Source organism: Vanessa atalanta, chromosome 3, assembly GCF_905147765.1.
Source record: "Vanessa atalanta chromosome 3, ilVanAtal1.2, whole genome shotgun sequence".
Classification (NCBI taxonomy): Eukaryota; Metazoa; Arthropoda; class Insecta; order Lepidoptera; family Nymphalidae; genus Vanessa; species Vanessa atalanta.
The window spans coordinates 10,722,318-10,742,933 of record NC_061873.1 but is presented as its reverse complement, the minus strand read 5'-3'; the positions used below and the strand labels follow the sequence as shown (position 1 = coordinate 10,742,933).

Here is a 20,616-nt window from a genome sequence, read left to right as displayed (position 1 = left end):
AAGTTAGAAAAACATTTTTATGAATAATGAATACTGATTTTATGTAGTGTTGTATATATTGTTCAATATCTTCTATAAGTATATTGTTCAGATTATTTGATCGTCGAAAAGATAAATTAAATTTAGAACACTTTTGAAACTTTATTAAAAACAAAATAGCATGTAATAATATTTGATTTTACCTATTTTATTTGTTAATTAATTCGGTAAATGGAAGTACGTATTACAAAATTCACTCTTTTAAATAAAGTTACTTTAAAATTATATTAATCATTATATAAATATGGAACGTTAAAATGAAAAAAAAACATAAAAACTAATAATTAACTTTCTTTGAGGAGAAAGTCTCACCGAACGTAAATAGGAATTATGTATCAGATAAAACGTGTAAAATCACAAACGACGCCGAAACATAATTAGACATATGAATCAAAAACAATACCACAATCCGTGATAATCCATTATCTAATTGCATAATGTTTTAAAAAAAACACGAACGAGCAATCGGGCGGGCAAGCGCAGGTAAAACCTCCCTCCATGCGACTCCGCCTCGGCGGTCGTACCGGCCGTCGTCAGAGTGTATCGTGCGGTGACCGATCGCGCTCATGCGATTGTGCGGGTCCGCCCATCGCAATGAAGTGGCTGTGTTTGTTTGTGCTGTTTATGTGTTTGAGGTGCGAAGCTGCCAACAAGCCAAGGAGAGGACGAGGCAGCTTGTGGTGGTAAGCCTACTTTACTCTCATACATTACCATAACATTCATAATTTACCAACTTAAAGTTAGTTAAGTCATCGTTACTTCTTACTTATTAGTGTCATCCGTGTTCGAGAGAAAAAAATTTATTGGTTTCTTATTATGAATACGAAGTATAATGTACTAAATCATACAAAAAATAGAATATTAATAACAATAAGTAAGTTAGTGTATTATACGCGAGTTGACATTGTTGATCGGTCGGAACTTCATCTGTACGAGAGAAGATAATTAGCGAATCGTTAAAAAACGCGTAAACACACGCGCGCGATATTGCTAATGGTGCAGTTAAACTTAATGCGTCCTAAAACTGCGTCTTACGATCATTATTTGAATTATTGCGCTATAAATAATGGTACGTCGGATTATGTTTCACAAAACGTCCTGATTTACGCAAATTATTACGGATTAACAAATTTGTTTTAAAGATTATTTTTGTAGTAAATTTTTTTGTTTTATTTTTAACGTCCAATTTATTCAATATTTTGTGTTAAGTTAGTTAATATTTTTTACGTAAGCATCGATTCGAAATAAAAATGAGATGAGAAAAGTAGTTACGATGTGTCACTAAAACTAAGCTGACGTGCGTGACGGACGTTAAAACTTTATTTGCACTCACTATCGCCCGGCTCCTGGTAGTAGACAACCCTAATCCCCGGCGTATAGAGTTCACGGTCTATTAGAATTAGACATTGATTTTTATTCTATATGTTTTGAAACTAATAATAATTTATTATCTTATAAAAGTTACACTATTTAATTAATTTTTTTTTTATAATTAAAACCTTTTTTCGCAATATATATTATACAGTTTATTAAATTTACAATCAAACCTTACTTGATTCATATAGTTTCGTGTTTATTGCTGGATTTTATATGAAGATACATTTTTAATTACCTACTTTAAAATATTTATTATAACATAAAATCTTTCAACGTGAAGAATTGAGGTTGCACGTAAAGCAAATTCAATATGTTTCAAATCTGTATCGAATATCAGATACCTATTTGTAATTTATTATAAAGTTAATAACTTCAATGTTAATTCGTAGATAAATTTTTAATAATAAAAATGTAGTTTATTTTTCATTGAATAATTACCGACGGATCATTATCATGTCTCAAGACATTTGTATTGACTTTTGACAAGCAATGATTTTTCTTGAAATAATTAAAACAAGCCTTTAATTTTTATCGATAAACGTTCACTGCACAAATAAACGAATACAACATAAACGATAGTTTAAACAAAAATAAGGATTTCAATAAATCACACTTAAGTCTCAAAAAAAGCAATTTAAAAAAAAAAAACAATATCAACATTAATATAATAAAGAATTTTAAATATTAATACTAATATACCTAATTTAAGATAAGAACAGTAGGTGGCCGTCGGTAATCCACAATCAATCAACGCGACCGCATATGTCTATTCCTCGATAAAGATTAATTGAGTATTAAGAGTTTTGAATTTATTAAATATTACAACAAATTATAATAGCCATATTATATATATGAAATGATATAAATTAATTTGTAATAAAATATAATTTTTACTTTACTTAATGAAATATTAATAACTCGCAAGATTAATCACGAATTAGGAAGGGACTTTGACTAGTCTACTACTTTAACCAGTCAGTACCGAACGGCATCATAGCACTTAATATGATTTACTAACATATATTTGAATTATATATATTACAAGTAATATTATTATATTTCTGATTCTATATTGAATCAAATTATATCCTGAAAGAACACGTTGCGTTTACATATAAGCACTATGTTTTCTCTAACTAGGTATATTTATGATCAACGTATAGATATACTATATGACTTAAAACTACATCAATCAATATTAAACAGTTCCGTATTAATTATACTAAAAACTATTTCAAGATCAATTTTATTTACTTGTTTTAAAATTTTATTTTGTTTAAGTTTTGTCCCTTCTAAAACTTTTAAGTATTGTAAGTTGACTTATCACTCACTATCAGTGAGATAGAGCAGCGCGTGTGCATTTCATTAAATAAATATTGCTCGTCTGTGTGTTTAATCAAGTAATTAGTATAATACTCTTCCTCATACTATTTTTTTTTGTATATAATTAAGTATAATTTTAATCATTTATTCTTAAAATTATTTTTATGTCGTGCAACTTTTTTATTCACCGTCGGTAAAATATATAAGTGTAAATTGTTAAATACGATCAATATATATGGAAACCAATTTAGTTCCTAACTAGAGGATTTCACTTTTCGCACACCTTTAACTGCGGAATATGGTGTTTATATAAGTAACACCCACATGGATATTTTCTTCTTCCAAACTTATTGTATTACGACATTCACTAAAAAAGGGTGAATGTGCCTGTTTATTTATACGTGGCGTTATAATCAACTTTCTTAAGCTCGTTGTATAAAAGAACAGAATTAGTAAGTAAAAAAAAAGATTTAGAAAAATTCTTAGGCGGCTTACCGATCCTCAGTTGAGACACTTCCAACGCGAAGTACCCGGGTCTTTAGATATGCAGCCTTATTTAGTCATTAGACCCATGACGCAAGCCGCAATCCTAATACAATTTTTTGTCCAAAAAATTAGCTCTAATTAAGAATTTATTAATTTAATATCACTATAAAATTGAAGATCTCACAATAAAATCGATTACTTATTTGTTCTTAGTTCTATTTTATTGTTTATATTCAAACTTTGTCAGTCCCAGTAACAAGAACAAAACGCTTATTTCACGGCAATACAAGATACAAATAAAATATACAGAAATAAAAACAACCACACCTTAACTAATTGTTATTCATCACACGTCTCACATATTGCATTACGTTGAAAATCGCGTGCTGGCGTCATGATATCACTGATAACCGAGTACCATCTTAGCGAGAACCCAGCTTAAATACATCTTAGTAAAGGAACAAAACAAAAGCAGTTTAACGTTCAAATATTTTTTTAAATTTCGAACGTCCATATTCTGTCAATTACATTCTCATTGATTTAAAAATTAGGTCATATGTCCATAGGTTCTGCGGTAATGCGTCAATAATAGTTATTCGTTTTTTCATATAGGGAATTTTCGGTAGGAACCCGGAGTAAGTATTTATAGAAACTCACACATAACCATTGGAACTTTATATCGTTACTAATAAAGCCCAAAATACGAGAACCCGTCAAAATGTAATTATTCTTCGTAGTTTCTTAAAAGAAAACATTAACATTTCGAACTCTTGTTTGAGGGTCATTCTTTATTGGTCAAACATAAGCGATATTTTGACGCCTCGTAAGAAACTAACAAATTAAATATTAAAAGCCTTATTCGTATGCTGGGTGAGTACGAATCTCGTGGCCACCTACGCTTAAGGGGAAACTATGTACATTATTTAATTAGAAGCTGTATCAAAGTTTTTTTTTTAAATATATCATCCAATTAAAAAATGTATTTAGATATAAAATTTTTGTTTCAAGTTTTTATTGTCAAAAGCATTTGAATATGAAAAATATTGCATCAATTAGTCGAGTTAAATAAATAAATTAAGCTGCAAAATTCAATTGACTCAGTAACAGAATACACAAAAGATATGCTTCAAAATACATTTAAAAAATAATATGCAAATCTCCATATATTTCCATATATCATTTAGAAGAATAATTATAATCAGTCTAATAAAAAGCTAATAATAATAAATAATTATAATTCAATTATTAATTTAAATAATTTTATTTTCTCAGTATGATTACACATTATATATATATATTACAGTTATTACATGTCTATTAAAATATCATTAAGCATTACCCACATCGTTTATGAGGTTCAATTAAACATAAAAGGTTCCGAATGTCGTTAAATGAAGGAGAAACTTAATTACTGGAAAGATATTTAGGATGGAAATGTACCTACTAAATGCGACTACAGTCGTTAGGAAATGCAGAAAACATACTAAAGGAGAGAGATTTAGTGCCATACTTCATATGCTAAGAATATTTAAATGGTATTTAATTTCTTATTTATTATGTTACGTAGATTGTAAAAATAAAGGCATCTTACTTATAATACTGTGATATCAACTTTGAAAAGACGACATTATAATAAAAAATATAAAATTAAAATAAATGAAATGACAAATCCATCCAAAGTTTCAATTAAAATTTTAATAACACAAGTCGGATGTACATCGAGTTTATCCCAACAGTTACATTAGTTCTAAACATAAAAATAAATAAATAACTAAGTACGTACATCACATGTACCTTCTCATTTGCTTCGCTTCCTGTTTAACACTTTTAACAAGACATGAAACATTTACCTACGAGTTAAGTATACATATACGTATAATTAGATCAAAGTGGCTTTCAGTAAAATAATATCTAAACTAATTTTTCGACGTATAAAAATCGAACACACAGCTTGGTTGACAAACATTGTTCTAGAACGTTTTCGTAATAATCGGTACCAAGTTTTACACGCACATATTAATAAATTCACATAAATCTAACAGAAAAAATACTTTGATTGATTCGGTCATTAGCATTAATTATTTTAAACATATCTCATTAATCATTCAAATCCAATATTTCACTTCATTTAATATCAATAAATTATAGAATTTGATTTATCTCGTGCGTTTTTAGTTGAACAATAATTGTTGTATATTCTACGTTTCTGGTCGAAGTTTTGAGAATTGCTGTGATATTTTACAAACAGATCAGATTTATACAAAATATCTATTTCTGTTATATCCTTCTTATTTAGTTAAAATATCTCAGTTTCTCTCGTTAGGTGCTGATTCGAAAAACCAGGTATCATCTAGTCTAAGAAGTCCGTATCACATGTAAAGTTGATTGATAATTAACCGTGTCTTACTTTCGTTAGTGTGAACGTCTTCGAAAAGCAAGACGTCTCGAGAAAAGACAATATTTGTCATTTTGACACATTCACACAGTCTTTATCGCTGTCCAAATATTGCGCTTGCTCGTGAAAGCTATTCATTATTTTTCCTTTGGTCCTCGTGTCTTATGTTTGGTTTCCTACCAACGTGACAAGTGTAACTTAACGGACACAAATATGGCTATTGTTTGCATTGTTTCCACTAATTAAATTAACAGGTTTCAAATGTGACCTGTATTTAAAATTAGAAGAAAAGGTTTTATATTCACCATTTCATTAAGTTAATGTATTTGTTTCCGTTTAAATTAATGTGGAACTCGAATCAAACATCGATACCGACCTTTTTGTGAATAAAAAGCATTAGATTTTTTAAAATATAATATGGTATCACACTTCGTCCATGTCGGTCAGCCTCAAAGTACGTAAACTAAAACACATCATAGTTTTAAGAGCACGAACAAACGTCGCAGCGTCTCCATGAATTTTCGAAGGAAATGAGAATTTCCGACGAACACGTTCATATTTACGTAACACTTGACTACAAAGAAAGGTAAATAGAGAAGTAATACGATTTCCAGCTCTCAGAGCGTCGCTTTTTGTGGGACCTGCTGTTTATTATGTAACTTATCTTGCATACCATACAGTTTTAAATCGATTACGGGTTATACATCTCATCGTACTAAACAAAAGAGTTTATTTTGAGACATCTTCGCGAGCAATGTACGTGGTTTTGGTCGATTTCGGAGCGAGTCGCTTTGGGTATGCACACAATAGGTGAGCCGTAGCAGTTCCGAGGCCGTGTCAACAGGCCGGGATGTCGATCGCTCTCGTCTCGTGTTTACTCACTCAGCCCTCGAGGATTAATGCGCGACGCAAATATTTATCTAAACGTCTGCAGATTGACAGTTCGGTCGTCAATTGTTTGTTGTCTTTACCGTCCCAAATGAGCATTTCATTTCGAGTTGCACCCATTGCCTTAAGTGGTGTTCGGGATGTTTGTTTTATTTTTTCCAAAGTTCTCAGGGTCCGTTCGTTGATGTTTGGCATTGTCTTTCGCGATGGTGATAAAGGTAAACTTTAACAAGTAGGTATTGAAGGTGCTTTTTATCTGGATCAATGTTTGAGGATCGTATTTCTTTATTATTATTTTCATACCCTTGTCACCTACATTTGCTTAAATTTAATGGAGGTTCTTTGCTTAATCTAAGTATTTTAGTATTTTAACCGCGATGTGTCGAGGATCTAAACAATGGCGAAAACAACCGCTACCCCAAGAAGATTATCCCAATAAGTAAAAATATTGACACAAAATATTAAATTGCAAAATTAATCCACCAATTTGTTCTCTATAGGGGCATTGCAAAAGCTGGCGAACCAAACAACCTTTCACCAGTATCACCGGGTGTGCTATACATGGATCCAGGAGTTCACGCAACCTTGAGGAGGAAGCAGCGACGTTTAGCACGGGAAAACCCTGGCGTACTGGCAGCCGTGGCCAAGGGTGCCAGCATGGCAGTGGCAGAGTGCCAACATCAGTTCAAATACAGAAGGTGGAACTGTTCCACAAGGAACTTCCTGCGTGGGAAAAACTTATTTGGAAAAATTGTTGACAGAGGTTAGTTTTGATTTTATATATTTTAAATAAACTTTAGCAGCGATATATTAAATGATTTTACTTTACTTTGCGAGCATCGTTATATGTCACTATGTGACCTTTAATTGTATGGATATTTGAAATATAAGTAAAAGCTTTGACTTTAATACGAACGGAATATCTAACAGAAATTAATTCGTCTATATATTTATAGCTAACAAAAATAGCTCATAAACGTCCCACTGCTGGGCAAAAACCTTCCATCCCGTTATGGAGAAGGTTTATTTATATGTAATGAAATATATTTAGTACTAGATAAATTAAAGTCGGAAAAAATATATTTATAACACGAACTATTCGCAATGACATAAAAAATAAAAGTATAGCAGTTAACGATGTAGTCAAAAGAATTCATATAAGATGCTTTTAATTTGATAATAATGTATTCAGAATATTGCGTGTTGCCTTTACCTACTGCAGAGCGTATTGCCTCAATAAACATAAAAATTTAGTTTTATAAATTGTTTATTATGGATTTAATTAAGAATAAATTTTGATAAAGACTGACAAGTTAATGCCTGAGCCACGATTATCCTTTTGGCAAAGTTGAAAAAAAAAACAAGAAGCTTAAATAGTGAATATGAGAACACGCGTCATCCGTTTGTCTCAATTTTGTCCCAAACAAAAAAAAAACAAAACATTAAAAAGAACTTAAGAAGATAATCTCTAAATACCCATCGAGGATACCAAGGAAACAGATTACGAGGCATTGAGACGTTTAAGCGATATTTAAAAAACAAGATCGAAATTTTCATTTCAATATGGAATCCGTATTTTAAAAAAGTTGGATACAAAAAGATTTTTAGACTACAAGCCCCTAATCCGAGTTACAAAGACTGGCTACAAATTAAGTGATATCTTTACTTGGCAACCCTTTTAAGAGATGTTATCAGTATTCACCGGGAGGGTAGCGCGCCAGGGGCACCTATAAAGGGCTCATCAAGATAAAGCATCCTGGATCAATTACATGCGACCGAGTGACGTTCCCAATCCCGTTTGTCGATGGCCCTTTTATTCATCTTATTACGAATCCATTTCAAATACCCACGATAAACGATTTAGTTTCTAACGGAAGGCGACAGTCCCAATATCGATTGAACATTTTGATTTTAAAATCGTAATCTTTATTATCTGTGAACTAATTCGCTCCGATTGATTTGAATAAATAAAAAGTAAACAATGTTCTATTTTAAAAAATACAAAATAGTATCGATTCCGTAAGGTTGACGTGAATGAAGATATTTATCGATGTTAAGATAAAAATCAGCGAGTACGATTTGAATGTAAACATGTAAACGATAACTTCTAGAAAAAGTATCGGCCTGTAACTGGCGAACATGCCGTATTGGGTAGGAGGCTATAAGAAAGAGGCGAGATTAAATTTATAAAAGGTGCACTTACGAAAATTAAAATGTTATAACAAGGTTCTTTTCGTTTTTAAATTGAATACGTACGTTTTTATAGACTATATTATTATGGATATAAGGTCTAGAATGGATTGCACGTCACTATCGCGACTGTACAGTTTATTTTTGCTCTCAAAATCAGGGCTGCCCTATCTCCGGTGTCCGATTTCGATGCTTTGTGCGCGATATGCCTTATTATGAGCCTGCAAACTGCGAACATCTGGTCCGTACTTCACATTATTCGCTATTAGCAAAAAAAGAAGTCGCATTGTAAATCAAAACTATCTCGACTTTTTTATAACAAACCAAAACAAATGCGATTGAGATCGAACGTAACATTTTTGTTGGATCAAAATAGAATTGGAATAAAAGCTTTCCTTCGGGGGTCAGGCAGCTTCGAGGGGTTATCTTGAAAATTAAAAGCGTTCGCCTCAATATCTCTGTCTAATTCGATCTCATTTCGAATTCGACGATATTGTTATATATATGTCCGACTGTACGTGCGTGTGCCACGGTTATTGACCCCTTGCTTCTTACGTTAATGAAACGCACAAACGTTTTCTGTAAATGATGTCTCTATTAACTTGCACTTTAACTCAGCCGAGGCGCCATTTTAAAACGATGCTTTTAAATATTTAAGAAATAAATATATTTTTGTAAAGTAAACATAATGAGGACATAATTTATTTTTTATATCGGACAGCTTGAAATAATGATTAAAACAAAATAAGTTGTTATACAAATATGCAAAACACGCCAAACATCACCGAATTAAGCAAAATCATTAGTATTGTTACGATCTTCAAACAATATATTGGAGGACGAGGGCGACGGAAGGTCACTCCAAATTAAAAGTATTACGACATATATTTTCGTAATCACCAACATATAAGATCGACATCATTATAATATATTCATTAAAGGTAAATTGGTAACAAATCGCAATTAAATTTATATGTTTACATAACATTATTTTTTATCGAAAAAAAAAAAACGTGTTGCACGTCACTAGCCGGCGGCGCATAGGCGAGTCAGCACCTTCAATGGACCTCTCCATTCACTAAATCAATGAGAACTATTTAAGAGTCGAGCGATTAGCTCTGTCTTATTTATGTAAGAAGAATAATGTAAATTGCTGAGACAGGTTCAATTAAGGCGATAAAGTTCATTAATACCAGACCGACAATTACTCAGCATATTTTTTTACACACACAAACACAACAGGGCCAGCAATAAAATAATTATACCCTGACAGTAACCGAAACGCCTAGAGCAAATATAAATATTGATACTAAATTCCGACGCAATCTATTCACAAAGATTGTTCAACATTTTTCTAAATTAAAACTCAGATATAGCACTGCGGACCACCGTCGTAATAATTTCCATCTGTAAAAAGAGCAAAAGGCGATACATAATTTATGTTATATGCGTGTGCATTTAGAGCATATTACTTTATTAAGGGCAGGCAGGGCGGGCGAATCGCGCGAGCCCATATTACAGACCGGCCGCAAATATCTGCCGATAAACTTTTTTAATACATTGCAATTACGTTCATTTGAGAAACGCATAAAAACGGACAAGCGATCGCGGCGGGAGCCCTATACAACGGAACTCATTAAGAAAAAAAATCGTAAATATGATTTCGAATCGCTGCAACTCATCGAACACCGAAATCTTTGAATAGGGTTTGCTCGCCATAATTACACTTTCGACATACAAAGGCCCCCCGGATGGAACACGAATAATTACTAATATACACGTCGACACGCCATTGACGAGTATGAGACGCGACATCTTCATTCCATTGTGGTGTAAACCTCAAGGATCGAATTAACACAAATGATGACAACGGGACAATAGTCCGATCTTTATAGACCGGCTCATTGTTGACCCGAGAATAGAAAAATATATGGACCGGGTTCCCGCAGCGAGGCCTCCCGCGGCGTGGTTTGGCGATGACCATGCGACTGATCGTACACGCTCCACGGAAGCCACGTTTACACCTATCGCAGCGTCTAATGGCAGGTAACTCGGCCAATAAAACGACCTTTCTCAAAATATTTCCTGTTTTGAAGGTTTCGTATGTAGCCCCCGAGATTCCATCGTCGTGGGTGTATAAAAAGTATAAAACGTTCGACACCGAAAATAAAACGGATATAAAATGCCCTCGACGAAATATTTAATGCTCAATTAGATAATCATTTTGTGTTTGTGAAGTTTGAATTGTGTTCCAGTTATAGCAGTTCATGACATTAAAAAGGGATCAAATGAATTTTATATGCCCTAAATCTCATATGAATATCATTTATACAAGACACTCTAAATTAACGATAGTTTTATTATTTATTGTACACAGTTAATATAAATCTCAAAAGGAATTATTTAAGTGTTTTTTTTCTTAGTTTGAAAACAAATGTCTTTGTCCTTTGTATGAATGGGAGTTGAAACGGTGGATGGTAGCGAGTGGTAGCCCCGAGCGCTTTGTGCCACTCACAATGAGTGATATATGAGCGACGTAATTTTGAATTGTCGCAGCGAAGTCTCGAGCTGAGGATTCAATGTGAAATTATCACCCTTACATGGCATAACGAAAATGAATTATTACTTTTATGTCCCTTTCTCGCTTCGCCCTTACAGCAGAAGTTATTATCCTCAAACATTCTCATTTTGTTTTTCTTAACAAATCGAGTCAAGTGCATACGATTATAATAAACGACTTCTATTTATTAGACGATACAAATCAATGATAAACTAATATATCTACCATTAAATCGTCGTAAATTTTTGTAAAACACTTAAAAATGACTTCGACATGGTAGACCGCCGTCCCCAATAGTCTGAACCTCGACTTAACCGGCAAAACACCGAATTATAAAACAGGTGATTTATGGTTGTTTTGAGTAATTACATCTCATCAAATTTGAATAATGCGAGTTGCCATAAATAATAAGATACACGAGGCGCGACGCGCGAAATCGTCATAAGTCAATCTTACAAATTAATCTCTCGGAAACACCTCGGTTTGATGACTTAATGCGGACGGGAACATATTTAATTAGTGCATTAATTTCGAATTATTTAATGGTTTTCTCTGTGAGGCCAGGTGTTCATCAAATGTCAACAGTGATTAAGTTTTATTTTACGGAGCGACCGAGCGATCGTCCATAGGATTTACGAGTTTTTGACTTTTATAAATTCTCAACGCCTCGCCTTAACTGCCAATCCGACGGGATGAAATTATCGCTCGGTGCTCGACTGCTCGCGTTGTAAACCGACTTCGGGACCATTTATTATCCACACAGATAATCCACCGACAGCACTTTATTATCAGTTATAATAATAATTTACTTTTATAGATTCACATTACTCATGTTTGTTCTTATTTGACTGCGGTTTGATGCGGTGGAACTGCCTTAATAAAATAATAGCGCGCCGTAATTATAAACGCTTTATATCAGACGATCTATGGGGCTGTGATTCTAATCGTTATTTGTATTAGGGGCTTATGCGTAGCCGGTGTCAGATTAACGTTGTTTGGGTAGTTAATTAAGTCCATAGAAGGAATTTAAATTTTATTTAATGCCGTGACTAATGCCTCCCCACGAATGGAACATCTTTACATCTGTCATAATTTTTCTACGTCGCGATTTATTCGCAAATCGCGACAATCCTCTTTGTTATCCGAGGAAATCGATGGCCGGGCACGGCAACTAAATAAATTATTGAATTATTTATAAATATATAAATATTTCTTCTCATATTAGACCAGAACAAAGAATCACCACACGAGCACGTCAAACGAGTTAGGTTCGGTCGTGAATCACTTGTAAAGAAGTTTATAAACATATCGGACCAATTAAAAATGATATTTCGGTTGCCGTTTATATTCTTAATTGATGAGATAATGGCGTTCGGTTACGTAATAGCGGAGATAAAGTAAAAGTAGCGAAATAAAAATCTCAGCGGGCGGACAGCTGTTTGAAGCCAGATGTCGACAACTCGACACTCATGGATATCTATGCGTTATGAAGACGCGTAGAAACCTCAGCACGTGGTAGGTGCCACCTGGCTGGCGGCGGCACCCCGGGGCCAGATCTCTGACTCACTCATACGGCACATCGTATCACTAGATAGCTATTTAACGAAAAATATGCCACGAAATTAATTAAACTTAATACAAAACACAATTTACATTCCCCTGTTGTACTCTTAAAGCATTTTGATGATACTTAAATCACATAATTTTTATGTGTCAAATATAATTGAACTACACCTATTTTTTGTAACGAGAAATATCGTTCCAACTCATTACAAAAGATGAATCCTTCAGAGCGGATTGTATTCGTAACAGTTGAATTAATTCCCCCCGAGCATTGAATGATGGCGAAATTGACATTAAAATTCCGGGACGAACGTCCCAAGTAATTGCTGAATAAAATACTTTTGTGTAAGATCCAAAAGCGAAACACAAAAAGTGAGACGGCTACGGCGGTATGCGCTGACCGTAATTTATATCGGTGCACGATGACAACATAATAAAAAAATGATTTCATTTGCTTATTGAGTCCTTAATAACGACGGCGTGGACTCTGGGCCCGTTCCATACATTATTATTTTAAATAATAATAAATATAAATTTCATGTTATTTTTAATACTACGTTTTTACCATCAGTACATATTGCTTGAATGTGACTTGCGAGCCCACCTAAGAAGTCTGTTCGGATTACGGAATAAGGTTTTAATCAATATTGAGAGCAATTTGAACATTCTAATGTTATAATTTGTTTTTTAATACAACGTTTTTATTATAAAAAAATGCTTAAAAAATAACTTGCCAGTGTCAAAAGCCTAACGACTTTTTCCATAAATAAAAATAGCAAGTAAATTGCGGCCTCCGACAAATTATTGCGTGAAAAAAAAAACTGTTCATTTTTTAATTATGATTAAGGTAAATGGCCAGCCATCGAACTACTTTCGGTTTTAAACTCCGTGGAATTTAATTATAACCTTGAAACGGCGAGAGTCGATGACTCAGGAACACATATCATAGTCAATTTATTAATATTAATTTGCGTATCCATACTGTAAATAAAAATATCACAGAGATTAGATTATTTTCTGACATCGAACTTTATGTTAATTTAAAATAGGAACTGGTAATAAAAATAAATTTAATTATAATTGAATTTATTTTAATCTTTTAAATTAAAATAATAAAATTAAAGTGGGACTGTGTTTATCGATAGTTATCGTTAAGATCACTTGGACATCGATATTACTGAGATTCGTTGCGCGCGCCACTACAACTTGTAATGATCAAATTTATAATCTCCCGGGTAGGTAAGAGGCACTTCTTTTATTTTCAATCGACGAGATATACCCTCTCTCTTTTAATTGTATTTTATGAGTATTTGATTCTAATGCCGGGCCATTAATTATTTATAGTATTCGATACGGGATGAGAGAATCGATTTATGTATTCGTTTGGGAGATGAATGTATGCATCGATCCTTTTGTGATCGTGCATTGAGTTCATTCGATAATTATTCGGGATTACGTTATGACTAAGTCAATATTCATCAACTTTAATGTCGAGTCACTAATTGATATTAACTTGACGCTGCATAAATACCAAATATTTATAATAATAAGTATGTAACGATTATTTTTAACGTTTTTTTATAAACTAGAAATAACATCAAATAATTTAAATATCGAATATCATTTTCTCTTATGAATATCTCGAGCTAATAGACGGTATATAATTTCAAAACAATTATTATCATTATTATTAATAAACACCAATGAAATCATATATTTTTTGTGAAGACACCTAACCTCAAGTTTTTTCACATCTTAGCCCTAAGCCATAATAAAATTTGATTAAAATATGGGCATCTCTGTTGCTGGCACGCATTAATTATGTGAATATCAAACATGCCTATGCTAAAATACCATAAACCGAGTATTATTATTACAAAAACAACAATATTAAGCCAGAAGCGAGGTCCGATACCTGCCTTTATAAGTTTATAGCTGCCTATTATCATGATACTCCGCAAAACTGTCTTAATATAAAATATGGCTTTCCAAACAAAGAACACTAATTGTAATGGCATATTAAATGCCAAATTTTTCAATATAGGATCCGTGTTAATATCGATCGAATATTTACGGATGCAATATAATTTTATTTTTTGTTCATAATCTTTTTTTACTCATCCTCATGTCTTTAAATAAGGAATGATTTTAATATTTTTAAATTTGTTTTGGCGCAGGTTGTCGCGAGACAGCATTCATATATGCCATCACGAGCGCCGGTGTAACGCATGCAGTATCCCGCGCGTGCGCAGAGGGCTCGATCGAGTCTTGCACCTGCGACTACTCGCATGTCGATCGAGCGCCGCACCGATCCCGCGCCGCTGCCGCCGCCAACGTACGCGTTTGGAAGTGGGGTGGCTGCAGTGACAACATCGGTTTTGGATTCAGATTCAGCAGAGAATTCGTCGACACAGGAGAAAGGGGCAAAACCGTCAGAGAAAAAATGAACTTACACAACAACGAGGCCGGCAGAATGGTAAGTTGATAATGAACAGTTATACGTCAGCGATTGGTCCAATCGACACTTAAGGTAGCTCATAAACATCCATTAAACAAAACAATTCGAGTGGCTGTCGACAGACATGTCATCGCTTCGTGTTTACATTACCATTACGGGTGACGATCGATTGTCAGCCACTTGACGTGTCGCTTAAGTCTAAAATTAATTATGCGTCAAGCGGCTCGGCCCATCGCACGAGGACTGCGCAACAGGCACCCATTCGTTGCGCTCGCACATCTCCCTCCCACCGCACACCCACATTTGCATACCCACTGTCCGTACCTTCCTAAAATCATCAAAAAGGGACGTCGGGCGTCTCGAGCCACCCAAACACTTCATTAACCGACGCGCTTAATTCCTGTCACGACAAACACACTGGGTGTCCGTCTGATGAATATTCACAGCATTCCAACAATTGTTTAACACATATTTAGACACTAGACTGTACAATGCACCCTTCCATCTACATGATAATAAAAAAATACGTCGACCATTTTCTACGAAGCGTATGCACTTGGAGGATAGGAAAATATTTACTGTCTCCGTCCTCGCGTCATTTATCTACCTTCTCAGAATGATGAATGTATCCAGAGCATGATTTATGATCGGTCCACACGCGGTGACGACCGGCCCACCTCCTCACGATTTGTAACAATTTGCTCGATCGTAAGATTCGATCGATGAAGTGTGCTGTAGAGATCATCGATCACCAGCATCGGCGCTTATCGTAGGAATTTAAAGATATTTGGACATCATTATAGACCCCCTCACACGATTGAATAAATTAAGAGATTCGATGTTTTCTTGACATATTATTAATCATTTCATTTGTCCACAGCACGTGCAAACGGAGATGCGCCAGGAATGCAAATGTCACGGTATGTCTGGGTCCTGTACTGTTAAGACTTGTTGGATGAGGCTGCCCAGTTTTCGCTCCGTGGGTGACGCGTTAAAAGATCGCTTCGATGGAGCGTCGCGGGTCATGATGCCTAATACAGAAATCGAAGCGCCCGTACAGCGAAATGACGCAGCGCCTCATAGAGTTCCAAGAAGAGATCGGTACAGATTCCAGCTTCGGCCGCACAATCCGGATCATAAAACACCAGGAGCAAAAGACCTAGTCTACCTTGAATCATCACCGGGTTTTTGTGAAAAGAACCCGAGGCTGGGCATTCCCGGCACGCACGGGCGTGCCTGCAACGATACGAGCATCGGCGTCGACGGCTGCGACCTCATGTGTTGCGGTCGTGGTTACCGGACCGAAACAATGCTTGTTGTGGAACGATGCAATTGCACATTCCATTGGTGCTGCGAAGTAAAATGTAAACTGTGTCGCACGGAAAAAGTAGTTCACACGTGTTTATAGACAAGCTAACGCTAATGATGCGTGCACGTATGTGGTCGACGAGATGAACTTAGTGTCGGACTTGTGACTCGGACTTGAGTGTGGATTTTAAACAGTAAAATTATTCGGAGGCAGATATCAGACGTGTATATAATCGCTTTAGTTTCCCCTCTATTGAAGTCTTCGAAACCGATATTCATTTTGACTTATGTAAATATTCTCTATCGCTGTTTAGTTTTCTAAAACGCTTATAATTGATCCGCTGTGAAATTAAACTAAGCGGCTACTTCATTTAATTTATTTGGCTATTAAGTGCGAACATGTGATCTAGTAGTGTTATTTTTTGTGAACGCTGTCGTTGGGACACTAATGAGACCAGTTTGTCGACGCTTTATTCCTGTCAGCTTGTCATCCCGCGTTCTCTATCGAAATTGGACTTGTTGGTTTCCTGACGCGGTCAAGTGTATGAATTATTAATATTAAATAACGCGCTTATCGCTGTGACTACTCACCCGGGCGACCGAAATATCAGACTACTTTTAATGGTATTTCAATAATATCATTATAAAGTTAAAAATTAATATTACATTATTTTAATGAAGCCATACGCTTCTCATATTGATTCAATTTTCTATTTTATAGACGTCAGCGTCGGGTGCACGGTCGCATTAACTGTTGTAAGAGCTGAGAGCGAAATTATCTTGTAATTATAATTTTATATTAATTATTTGTGTGGTTAATGGAATATGTGGCTTAACTACATTTGCATAAAGCGTCTTCTTGGGTGTTCGTTCTTAAAGGTTGCATTTGAGCCTTATCAGTGAATAAGTAGCGCCATCGTAAAAGTGTCCCACATTACGAGATAAACGCTCTCGAGAATTTTAATTAAATATTAAATGAATTAAATAATCAGTATTATACGTATATTATTGTATGCGTGCTGCGTCCGATATTCCGAGATAATGTTGCACGTAAGCCCGATTGACACTTGTTATACATTTTAAACGCTCGTTCGTGCTTTTAAATTGTCCAATATTTATTAAGCATGTACAAAAAAATGTTTTTGCTTTTTTATATATTTTTAATTAGTGGAAATATCGTAAACTGTTGATTCCGGCTGTTTATATTCATACTTCGATATCAAATATTAACGTTATTAGCTTTACAAATTGTTACCTCTCATTTAACTGACGGTTTAAAAAACTCGATATTTTATATATGTAAATGTATTTTGTATTAGACTGATGTTCGACAGTTTGCTAATAAGATGGAAGCTTTATTAATTGTAATTACTTGTATCAACGTGAATGATATTTCATATGTGATATAAACATAGTTTAAAATATAGATATTTTTAGTGTTAGTCATACACCGAGCTTCTATATATGTATAATAAGATACGGCGCTAAATACATAATATACTTTTAAGCTATTTATTAAAATTTATACTTAATACTATTTCATTTTACTTTGAGCCGTGTTTAATTTTTGAAGTAAAATGAAATATTCGTTTTAGTAATCTCATGTTAAAACTAACGGTAATTAATTATTAGTAGTATCACAGGCTCTTGTTGTCGTCATAAGTATTGATCATGGACTTAATATTGAGAAATTATTGTTGCATGTATTTTTTATGATGAATGGCGATAACAAGTAATTACTTAATCTGTGATATGCATTTATATACCAATAGGTATCCCATATTTAGTACTTACATATTTTAACCCGCTCCTGTCGGTTAGTTATCGATGAATTTAAAGACTGAAGTTTTTTTTTTAAAACAATTCGTAGCTGTACCATCCGTAATCGGATCATTGAACCATTTTAAATGTTAGCATCAAATCTAATGTGATAAAATCGATTTTTAAAATATTTTATCCATTTCAAAATCGAAATTTAATCTGTACCATTCGATCTTTTATCGATGACAGTTAATCCCGAGTTTTAACATGTGTCCTTGCCCTAATCAAATTGCCAGTGTAAAAAAATGCACATGTAAATATAATTTTATTATGATATTTTTTAAGTTATTTATGTGAATGTAGTATTTTATTGTTAATATTAGATAACAATACGATTTAAATCAGCTGAACGTGTCTGAATCTCAAATACTATTATTGTATATTGAATTTACCTATTTGAAAAATATTTCGTCCAGTGACCACTGTTTCGCGGTTGACGCATTATTGTAATGATATTGGTTATACATTAGTGTCTATTTATGATTAAAATATTGATTAGTTGTTACTGAAAATACAAAATTGATCAAACGATGGTTTTTTATTACGTTACCCACATTTTTAAATTTACTTAATCGTCATTTGTTAGTAGACTAAGAGCTGAACGTTGATTGGCCGCTTACTGTCATCCTCTACCATCGACCAATAAGAATGCTGATTGAAGTTAAATAAGACAATTTGACATCGATGAGCGTCTTCAGAACTGGAATATATATGTCTGATTAATAAATACAAATTTAAAGTGAATACGACCGAGTAAAAGAGTCAAATAATGCTTCAAACTAATCATTGTTTTTCTATATTGATAAAATAAAGTGATTATTTTCATAAAAATAGAACATTTATAATTTGACTTATTGATAACGTTTATCCATATTAATTTTATTTTTAAAAAGCGAGACATATTTTATCGCACAGACATTTAAGATACGGATTAAATAACCCTTTCAATTCTCATCCGTATTTTTTATCAACATAGCGAATGTCATTATTGTAACCTACAATGGTGCGACAAAGACAGGTGATATGTGGACTTCATAATATTATCACGTAAAAACATTTTATTAAACGCTTCATACCAAAACGTTAATTACAGTTTTACGATATTAATAGTGCTCACCATATGGATTTCTTTTTTTTTATTCTTAACACTAAAACCAAAAAAAAATCTACTGGCAACCAGAGCATAAAAAGAACGATTTGATATTCGCTCCTTTACTAGCTGAACCTACGGCTTTCACCAAACCCCAATTCACCGCCTCGAGGGGGTGAATTAAAAATTGTTGGACTCAAACTATCTCGATACCAAATTTAATCTAAATCGGTTCAGCGGTTTAAGTGTAAAGAAGTATACAGACAGAGCATTTATAATATTAGATTTAATTATATGCATTCCTAAACCTCAAAATATCGATTTGAGCATCCAGTCAGAAATTACCCACGAATAGCTTCGCGAATATATACAGATACACTTGACAAAAAGGTACTGTTTCGTCTTTTCCTATATATAAGATAATTATACTATACTAAGAAAATTTTGTCCATCATAAAATACAACAATAACATCGACATACATATCCGCTGATATTTACTGGATCACTCATTTCAAGATGCTTTGTTGTCGCGCACTGTTGACTGTGTAGACGGTATGGAAAAAAATATATAATAAATATAAACTCCTTCAATTAACTATGCAGGAGAAGGCTTGGCCTATATTAAAGGCCTGGCCGCTGAAGGATATCGTGGCTTAAAGACTTGTAAGTGGTTCAGGAAAATAACACATCTAGTTATGGTATTATTCTCAAAATTTAAAATCCTCATAATGATTTCCAACCTTATTAAGAAAACATATAAATTAAAATAAATGCAGAATTAACTCAATATAAATATTACGTTACCTTAAACTACAGAAATAACTAACATGTACAATGTAATATTGAATTAAATTTGTTGGATCGATCGTGCAGAAAATATCTATTTTATTTATAAAAATAGTCAATAAACACATTATCATGTCATGTTTCAGTCATGAAACAAATTTTAAATGAATGTTTAGTTAAGATTTAAACAGCTGATATATTCTCATGACAATGTCAAATTGATTTATTATAAGACAAGTTTGGAACTATTAAAATAGTTTGTATTAAACAGCCTAATTCTTACACAATTTAATATTTTTTTTTATACATATATATAGCATAATATTTATTT

General features: G+C 33.5%; 1 protein-coding gene across 1 annotated transcript; it reads left to right on the top strand.

Annotated features, from left to right (window-relative positions):
• The first annotated feature begins 589 nt into the window (after positions 1-589).
• Positions 590-18,843, top strand: LOC125077384 (protein Wnt-1). The gene is made up of 4 exons (XM_047689312.1): positions 590-722; positions 7,009-7,271; positions 14,999-15,297; positions 16,160-18,843. The coding sequence occupies exons 1-4, from the start codon at positions 634-636 to the stop codon at positions 16,685-16,687; spliced, it is 1,179 nt and encodes a 392-aa protein (XP_047545268.1). The 5' UTR covers positions 590-633; the 3' UTR covers positions 16,688-18,843.
• The last annotated feature ends 1,773 nt before the right edge of the window (positions 18,844-20,616 follow it).